Source organism: Mytilus edulis, chromosome 3 (genome assembly GCF_963676685.1).
Source record: "Mytilus edulis chromosome 3, xbMytEdul2.2, whole genome shotgun sequence".
NCBI lineage: Eukaryota > Metazoa > Mollusca > Bivalvia > Mytilida > Mytilidae > Mytilus > Mytilus edulis.
The window spans coordinates 29398111-29408627 of record NC_092346.1 but is presented as its reverse complement, the minus strand read 5'-3'; the positions used below and the strand labels follow the sequence as shown (position 1 = coordinate 29408627).

The 10517-nt window shown below is 33.5% G+C and overlaps 1 protein-coding gene across 1 annotated transcript; it reads left to right on the top strand.

Moving 5' to 3' along the window:
* Positions 1 to 8921: 8921 nt before the first annotated feature.
* LOC139515155 (uncharacterized) lies at positions 8922 to 10196 on the top strand. Its single transcript, XM_071304717.1, has one exon. The coding sequence runs from the start codon at positions 8922 to 8924 to the stop codon at positions 10194 to 10196; it is 1275 nt and encodes a 424-aa protein (XP_071160818.1).
* Positions 10197 to 10517: the final 321 nt, after the last annotated feature.

Here is a 10517-nt window from a genome sequence, read left to right as displayed (position 1 = left end):
AGTCCGTATCGCGGATTCGTTAAACTTTGGGATAACTGTCTGTTGTTATGATTGTAAGATGTAAATTTTTCGACTTCTGCAAGGTTTCAAATAACATCGAACTCATTATCATGCATCATTCGGCAATGTTCTTTTTATTTTGTTTGGCCTTTTGGACATTTAACTGTATGCTATAGCGCAAAGGTATTTCGTGTATGGTGTGCATGTCTGTCTACATGTTTCATATATGACCATGATGACATCAATTGTATTTGATATACTGAATGATAGTAAGATGTCTATGTCTGACTGTCGGTCAGGGTTCATATTCTTTTGACCTTATGTTCCGAATTATTTGGCTGAGCATAACGTTTACATTTGTCAGTTTCTAAGGCACTGTAAGGATCGGAACACATCTATATGGTGTACGGGAGATTTGTAGAGATCTGTATGGCATGGTTCATCTAACCTTGAACTCTTTTTTATGAACCATTGACAATCTTAAGCGCATTTGACACTTCTAGTAAAACCCTAGATATTATGGACGTTAAAAATATTCATCATAAGTAAAGCAGACGAGACATAACAGCATTTGCGCTCTGGTATTCTATAGTCTGTAGTATATAGTTAAATCAATCCACATCTGCGTTGTATATAAAGAACTTAAGAAAGTACTTTGCACAAAATGTTGGTTATCTTTCAATCTCAAATTACTCATGAAAGATGCTGTTTTGCTGATTTTTGTTTGTTTGATGGATATCATTTTGGTATAAACGTTGCATATCCATATTATTGGCTAAATAGTGTCGGTCTGCCTGAATTGCACGTGACCGATTCTCGGAGCTGAACCTTTCACACTTATTTAGACACGTTTTTAGTTGTTGTTTCCGAGGAAGAGTGTTGAATAGAAAAACATAATAGCTATAGGTTGCATTTCTGTAAATATTGACAATGCAATTTCCCATAGGAACTCCTTTTACGGCTAAAACTGTACCACTTTTACTAAAAAGTTTAGAAAAAAATCTTATCCTAGAATTGAAAGTGCATATGCACTATAATTATTTTCAAAGGTCAAAATATAGTGATGTGCGGCATATTTTCAACGTTTATATGCCCTGAACATTTCAAAGTTTAAACTAACACAAATTTTCTTAACTACCCCTTCTTCGAATGAAGGGTTACCACAGATTTCAATGTAAACAATATGCACATGTATATTCACTGGTGACATTCCCAAATTATGTCTCTATGAGATTGAACACAGAGAACATAACTTGGAACCAGTATGTAAACAAAATTTATTTTCTATGAATATTCTAGATCTCCCTAAAAGAGGCGTGGTTTGAGAAACAGCTGTATTTACAAAGTGCAATCTATAATGTTCATCCTTATCAAAATAGTTACAGGCTTCAACCAGTTGTAGGTTTATCAAATGGTAAAAGAAATACTGATTTCTGATTAATAGTATTAAGTCTGGTCACGCATTATCTTTCACGATCAAAATAATGCGTTGCCTGATCTTTCACGGTCAAGTTTGATGGAAATTCAATAAATTCAAGGTTTTCATATACAAATTAATACTTTTAAGGGAAGAACATACTTTAATTTTACTGTACTATCAGCTACACCAAAGATTGAATTTCAAATATATCATGATAAACTGAAATATGAATATTCTAGGTACAAAAAGCGTGTTATTTGTAATTAATTTCATAGACATGCATTGCGCCTTTTGTGTTTTTTCATAAAGTACTGCATATTTTCTTTATCTTATTTCACAGTTATGTTGAGGAAGTTAAAACATTTTGACAGACATATTTTTTTGTTCGAATTTGTTCCGCGTTTTGAAAATTAAGCGATTTTTTTCAAAGATTCTGAACTAGAATTTACATTAAATGTCTTTCACGATCCGTTACCAGAGCTTTCACGATCGATCGTCTCGCAATACTTGACCGCCGTTAGATATTCTTTCACGATCATTTCTCTCGTTAAACCGAATGACACCCGTGAATCTGAGCTTGCACATATATGATGATTAAAAAAACTAGACAATTATCATGAACTGTTTTCTTTACTTGAACGCCTTCTAAAATATACCAAACTACATAGATTTATTATCTATACCTGGCCACAATCTAACTCTTTTTGTTTTTGTTACAAATCGCAAGATAAAGAATGTCTTATGCTCATTAAATCGTTCTTCGGTGTCCTTTGTTATCTATTTTGAAAATCAAAATATGTTAAAGCCTTTATAGATTTCCATCAATAGATTATTATCAGTTTCAGCATGTTGTTTAGTTCTAAACTTTGCATGAATATTTGTGGGTTTAAAATTTTTTTTATTCTATTTAACTGTATTAGATTCACGGTGGATATGGTTGTCCTGCGAGAGAACGTTCTGTGCTGGTGATTCGGTCCTGACGGGTGCTGGTGATCAATGAAAAAATGTAAACAAAGACGAAAATGATGATTTTTTACGTTTTCACTCATAAAAAATGGAAGAAAACAGTTGAGATTTTTCAATTTTGTTTCTTAGGGGTTCATATGTAAACCATTAAAAAGTTGAACCTCTAAACTGTTTTAGTAAGCGTAACACAAAAATGCTCATTTTTAGAAAATCTAGAACTGAAAAAATAAAACAAAAATGCTCATAGAGTCCGCTTTCTATACAGCAATCCACACGACAAAACTATGTTGTGAAAAAAAACAATGCAATTTATTAAAATTTAGCATTTTCTCAATTTATTCATGTCCTGATACTGTGCTGGTGGGTCCTGTCATTGTGCTGGTGGGTCCTGTAATTGTGCTGGTGGGTCCTGATACGGTGCTGGTGATTTCGGATAAGAAGTTGGTCATATTTGAAACAAATGTTACAAAATCAATAAAATTGGGCAGATAATTGTTGTCAATAGGATCTATGACTCCTATTTTAGCTCTTGTGCATCCATTTGGCTGTTTAATATGTGTTTTCAAATGATCGTAACTTGTATTACATAATTACATAAAAGGGCAACATCTTTCGTCCAATATCAGATAATAATATATAGTATCTAAAATAAGAATAGTTTTATTAAGATATAAATGCCCCTTACATTGATGCTTAAACAATGATCAAAGCCCATGCCGCATAGACATGTTTGTTAGCGCTTCGCATACCCCTCCCCACTTCCACCCAACCAACCCTACTCATTTCCTCCTTCATCGTTACAGTGGTGTACCAACACAACAATTTATCACATAAAATAATAACACAAAGACACACATTATTATGATTATTGAACAACGAATGCTCGCAGGTACTGAAAGCTAGTTCAAAGCCGCATGTTCAACTAATAGATAAACCATGTTCTCATATACAAAAATCCCAATCGTGTCGATTAAAAAAGTCTCAAAACTTAAGTTCACATTTTAATGTTTGATGAAGCAGAACTTTAAAAGTGTGCAGTGAATCTTGTGCTCACAACAGTTATTGTCATAATTATGTTTACATAAGACTTATAAAGAAATTAAGAAGGTACCAATAAATATTTTACAGTTCAATTTAATAATCATGAATGGAAGGAAATGGTACGGAAGTTTACATAGGACAAAAAGAAATTGATAGTTTTTTTTTGGCGAAAGACTTAAACGCTTCTTTGCATTATATAGTACAGCTCTTCTATAAAAGCATGCAAAAAAAAAAAGCTTTGATTGACTTGCTTGCTATGTTTGCTTGTATGTTTTCAAACAATAGGTAGGCGGAGTTTCAGTACATACTGGGATTTGATTGGACAAATACAAACTGACAGGAATTGAAGTTAATGTTTATTGTCCAAACAAATTCTAGTATATAGTAAACAGACTACTTACCTGTCGTTTACAAACATCCAAACAATCATAGCAAGCAATTTGATCAATGGTTTGCTTTGCATATATTTATAGAAGAGCTGTAAATTCTAAAAAATATTTTGTAGTCGTAGATGGTTACTCCTCAACAACATCTCAATAACTTTGTTGGAACGAATAAAGATTAAATCAAATTTTCATGGACTTTTTAGCTTCCACCCTGACGAGGCATGTTAGGTGTTCGTATGCTGTTGCACCTGACGCACGGAAACTTTCACATTTCCATCTTCTTTTCTGAAATATTTTACCCAGCTCATACTTGACAAGATTATTATCCTAGTAAAAGGTGTAACCAATGAATTGAACACAAGTTGAAAATTCCACAATACTATATAATTCATTTTATGTGTCAATTTGTTTGAAAAAAAGTCGAAAAGAAGAGAGTTTTTTTAATGCCATGATTATCTGTCGCTTTCTAGATCTATGCTTAGCATTTATTTCAAATGACATGGACTCCTTACCCTGGTGACCGTGATGCCTTTCATAACTTTATCCGTATACATATATTAATAGATAAACAAAAGGCTGCAACTGGTATTTGTGTATTTAAAATGATTCGTTGTAACGAGAATATTTGTGGTGAATGGAAACTGTAAGGGTCAAAATCTTAAATTGCTTATAAATGTTGCTGGACCCAAGACAATACATGAACCTCACACGACCCCTCGACACAAGTGAGCTTATTTATGATCTTATAGCGATTCGGGTTGATAACCAGTTGAAATTAAGTCAGTTTTTTGTGTGTGTAGATTTGTATTGTTTTAAACTGTAACAGTTATGACCTTTTAAAGTTAAATGTACAATGTAGGTGTTTAATCTAAGAATTTCTTTTTTTAATAATATTTGAGATTTGACATATTTTAGTCTGCTCTTTAATAAAATAGTGATTTTTTTTAGTGTTCTATCGAACTTTCGAAAAAAAAAATACCTGAAAACCGTTCAGACAAAAAGATTATGTTGAAAAAATCTTACAGATACAGCAAGTGATTCTTAATAGCTATGAGATACATTTTTCTTTTAAAATACAACTTTTAAATCTTACGGGAAACTATTCCAAGCTTAAAACTTTCACTGTAACCTCGCTCTAACTTATCTCCCCCCCCCAAAAAAAAAATAAATAAATAAAAAAACAAACAAACAAACAAACCCGCAATACTATTGTCATTCTTATAGTCAGCACTAAATTGTTCACAAACAAATGTGTTTCAAGCTGCTAAAGACATATGATTCAAACGCTCAGAAAGTCCTTTGTTCTATATTTTTGCTCTCCATTTTTATGCAAAACCTTTTACATTTTTATTTTATGGGTTATTGTTGAAGGTCGTACGATGACGTATGGTTGTTAACACATATTTCCTTTGATTTCTTATGGAAATTTGTCCATTGACAACATACCACATCATCTACTTTATATTAGTATTGTATAAATTACAACGTATTTTGGTGATCTTGCAAAATGATCGTAATCCCGAAAATCGTAAACATATTTTCTTATCTTAAAAGGGGACAAGAAGGGTTCCATTAACAAGCCAATAAATAAGATTAGTACAGTTAATTTTAAAAAAAATATAAAAAATAGGGGTATTTTTTCTCTCATAATAACAGTAAACAGATTCACAACAATGTCAATTTCAAGAAAGCAGACCACAGTTAATTAGTGAATAACAGTACAGCATCAATGATCTTGAATTTATGCCACTTTTAACAAAAATATAAAGGCACAGAACCAGGACATAGGAGCACAGAACCAGGACCGTTTTTCTTATCACCAGCACAGCGTCAGGACAATTCCGTTTAACGAACTTGCACGACTTTTGCAATATAATATTGTTGTAATATACTTTGCATGTTACTTATGACGCATCAGAGAAAATTTAAGCAACAAAACAGTCGTTTTATTGCCGTTCTGATACAATGTAAACAAACCCACCAGCACAGAATCAGGACCCACCAGCACCTGACAGGACCAAATCACCAGCACAGAACGTTCTCTCGCAGGACAACCATACCCACCGTGAGATTGTTTAGCACTAACACAAAAATCGTGATGTACGGAAGGTGCTATATTTATGGACAACAAGATAAAATTATGGTAATCTGTAGGAGCTACAAGTTATTTCTTACATCAACTTTTATAAATCAAATTTACTCTTTTAAATGTTTCTGCAGATTCTAATTCATGGTACCTTATAACGCTGCAAAAATAATAAAAAATTGTCGCTAACGTTCGTTGAATTTGGTCTTAAATAATCTAACAAAATTAGCTTTACTCCTCTTGTTTGAGTTTTCTCCGTTGCAATTTCACTTCTTTCCACAATTTTGTAAACACCTTTTAATAGATAATTTCAAAAGAATAGATAATACTTACAAAAACAAAGCAAGTTGGTACAATACACTTACCTACATGAATAGAAATATTTAACAAAACTGATTTATAAATTGGTCAATTATTGAAACGACTTAACAATCCTAAAAACTAAATTTTTCTCGTGAATGATACTATTTAGATAGAATTATAATATATGCGTATTATACCTGTGTTCTACAAAAAAGTGCTTTTTAGTGGTTTTTTTTTTAACAATACCATTTTCATAACTACCTACTGATCTTGAATTTTAATTTTGTAATATTGAAAACAAAATTAGACATACTGTCGCCTGCTTGCCCAACTTCAATTATAAATTGTCTAATCATAATTTTATCAACACAATGCATTTCTATTTCACAATTAAAAAAATTCTTAATACATAATGAAAACTGCACTTATCAATTATAACATTTTACAATTTAGAGCAGTGCTTGATAGAAGTATTTTTTTAACGCATGGACAAGTTTATATATTTTGTAAATGTATGCATTGGCATGTTTATAAATACCTCATTAAGATGTATTGACAAATATGTATATTCATTAACCTATTTAAAAAATAAATTAAAATCATCTATAAACGGTTTGCCAGTTTATACAATACACACGAAGAAATAGATAAACATTGTCAACATTCTTGTGACTATATTTTTAGACGACACAATAAAGAGCGATTATTGCATGCCTAGATTTCATAGATTTCAAGGTTTAACAAATGTTAGGGCTTTACATTATCCATCTTCATTATGCTATAAGACAGTTTGAAGAGTTTCAGTGAGAACAAAGAAAAAACCAACAAAGTTCTGATTGACTAATATAATTCTCGTTTTTTGTCATGTGTAAATATTTTGGCAGAATTATAACTTTCTAGTTTTGGTTTTAGAATTCAATTTTAATTATCTTTTGGCAATGCTATCTACACTTTTGGCATATATTTTCTTTAGTTTAAACATATTTATTTGTAGTGTATTGGGAAACGAGTTTTGCAACTTATATTAATCCCTTTCCACTTTGCAGGTGCGAGTGCTGCCTGGTAGCGGCATTAAAATTGAGAATGGAAATGGGAATGTGTCAAAGAGACAACAGCCCGACCATAGAGCAGACAACAGCAGAAGGTCACCAACAGGTATTCAATTAGTCTGCTCTTTTTCGAAATCTACAAGGGTGTCTTTAACGTGTAAGAGATGTGGCTCTCTCTTAACACGGGTCAGCCATTTATCGTCCCCTTCCGACGGCCTATCATCGTTTCCTCAAGACCATACTCGTAAAGGGTGCCAAGGGAGAGCCTAACATTTCTATATTCTGTAAAAAAAATCATATGTGGTATGATTTCAAAAGTTCTGTAATTTGATTTAAGCATTTATATTCATCCATACGACCTTCAACACCGAAAAGAAAAACAGTTATCGGCTATAAAAGGCCCAAACATGAAAAATATGAAATAGTTCAATTAACTAATTTTATGCAAAACAATTTACGAAATAAAATATGACAGACAAGAACCACTTTAACTCACTATGAATAAGGTTTTTTTTAAACAAATTGTGTCTTACTTTATTTAAATCAATGAGTTAAACCTAACAAACACACTGTGTCTAAACCACACCGGCAAAATTTGCTCGGACTCGATGGTATCTAACATCCGGCACAATGACGGAACACCAATAGACAAAAGAAAGGTAGGTTTCTTCTTATTTTTTTATTTTTTTTATGATATCGAAGAATATATATACATATACAACTATTTTCTATTGTGAGATGCAATATTTTCTACAACCGTTCTATATTAACGGAGAAATAAGTAAAAATGCATGTCAAAATGACGAATTGAGTGAACCTTGCCTCGAAATTGTTTAATTTCTCGTTAAATTGATCACATTGTACGGAAAGAAAGGTACGGGAAGATAGATATTGACACGGAGATTGCAAATTTAGTTATTATGAGCATCTCCATAATTGTATCTCTGTGTATGGAACGAAAGAAATGATCCGCTAGGTCTGCTTAGCCCCGTCACCGTCAGAACAAAGATGTTAATGCAATTGTTGTGGAAAGAAAAGTTTGCATGGGACTGCCCTTTACCAAAAGAAATCGAAGCAACATGGAGTGATTTGACCAAAGATCTACAATTTGCAATGAACATTGAGATTCCTAGATGTTATTTTGAGTGTTCAGGAATAACGGACATTGAAACAGCAGAATTACATATTTTCACAGATTCAAGTCAACTAGCTTATGGAACCTGTGCGTATCTTGTCACAGAAAAGGAGTCTGCATTAGTAATGTCAAAGAATCGAGTTGCCCCATTAAAAGTGTCACTCTACCTAATCTTGAACTGATGGCTGCCCTTTTAGGGGCTCGACTTGCGAAACATCTTATTCAAAATCTACATATTGGAAACTTACAAATCAACTTCTGGTGTGACAGTCAGATCGTTTTGAAATGGCTTCAATCAACAAAACCACTCAAAAAGTTTGTCGCAAACAGAGTCAAGGAAATTAAGGAGTCAAATGAAAATCAAAAATGGCGTTATTGTCCGACGGATGCAAATCCTGCAGATTTATTAACTAGAGGCATAACAGGAACGAAATTCATAAACAACAGATTATGGTTTCATGGACCCGAGTAGATAACAGACAAAACACAATGGCCAACATGGAGCGGAAACGAAATTGTTGAAAACGAGAATATAATGGAGATTCCCACTAATGAAACCTCAGAAAAACAGCACGTCTTACTCACATCTCAGAAACGTCAAGAATTTGGCATACATAAGATTATGGATATCGAACGTTATAGCAGTTTGAAGACATTACTACGTGTTACAGCCTATGTGATGAGATTTATACAAAACTGTAAGTTAGCACGGAGTGATAGAACATTGTCGGAATTAACCGTTAATGAAATACAGCATGCTACATTGACATGGATACAAACGGTTCAGAATTCAGAATATCATGAAGTGTTTAATTATTTCAACAAATCTGTGACAGTTAAGCCGTCTATTGTAAGACAATTGAACTTGTACTTTGATGAAGAAAATGCACTTCGTTGCCGCGGGAGAATTCAACATGCACCTTTGGAGGAATCAGCTAAACATCCATATTTGTTACCTCCGTTACATAGACTCACTTCACTCATTATTATGGATGCTCATATCAATCATTTACATGAAGGCGTCAACTCTACCGTAACACACTTGCGACAAGTATACTGGATACCTCGAATTCGTCAACGAGTCAAAGTTATTCTTAGAAAATGCGTTAACTGTCGGAAAGTAACAGGGCATGCTTACCAACAACCTGATCCACCGTCACTGCCCAAAGAGAGGTTACACGAGGATATACCGTTTACTGTTACAGGCGTAGACTTTGCTGGTCCTATGTATGTGCGAAATACAGATGATACAAAATCAAAGGTATACTTATGTTTGTTTACATGTGCGTCGACGAGAGCTGTTCATTTAGAACTTGTGAATAACTTATCAGAACCTACATTTATGTTAGCCTTCAGAAGATTCGCAAGCAGGAGATCCTTACCGAAGTTACTAATATCTGACAATGCACTAACTTTTGAAGCTGCCAGTCGAGAAATCAAACATCTTACAAACTCAAATTCAGTGCGCGAAAGTCTAAGCTCTACAGGAAAAAAGTGGAAATTTATTACAAAGAAAGCTCCGTGGTTTGGTGGTTTCTATGAACGGTTGATTGGGTTAACGAAAATGTGTTTAAAGAAAGTATTAGGAAGTAACTGTGTCGATTTAGAGACTTTACAAACTGTGTTAACAGAGATCGAAGCAACTCTCAATAATAGACCTCTAACGTATGTTTCATCCGATCTTACGGATCCAGAACCACTGACACCATCACATCGTTTGTATGGTCGAAAAATTACGCGACTTCCGTATCCAGCTAGTGAAAACAATGGACATTTTGAACCAATTAACTTTAACAAACGTGTTCAATAACAAAGAGACATTCTAAACCACTTTCAACAGCGATGGAAATATGAGTATTTGACCTCATTACGGGAACATCACAGAAGTGTAGGAAATAACGAACAATCGATAGCTATTGGTGATGTTGTTCAAATACATGACGAAACTTTAAGAAATTCATGGAAACTCGCCGTTGTCGAAGAACTCGTAAAAGGAGAGGATAATATTATCAAAACTGTAAAACTTCGCACTAAAAACAGAACCACCAACCGCCCAATCACGAAATTATACCCAATCGAAGTGAACTGTATTGAATCTGAACCGGAGGATGTTACACGACTCAAGATGTTC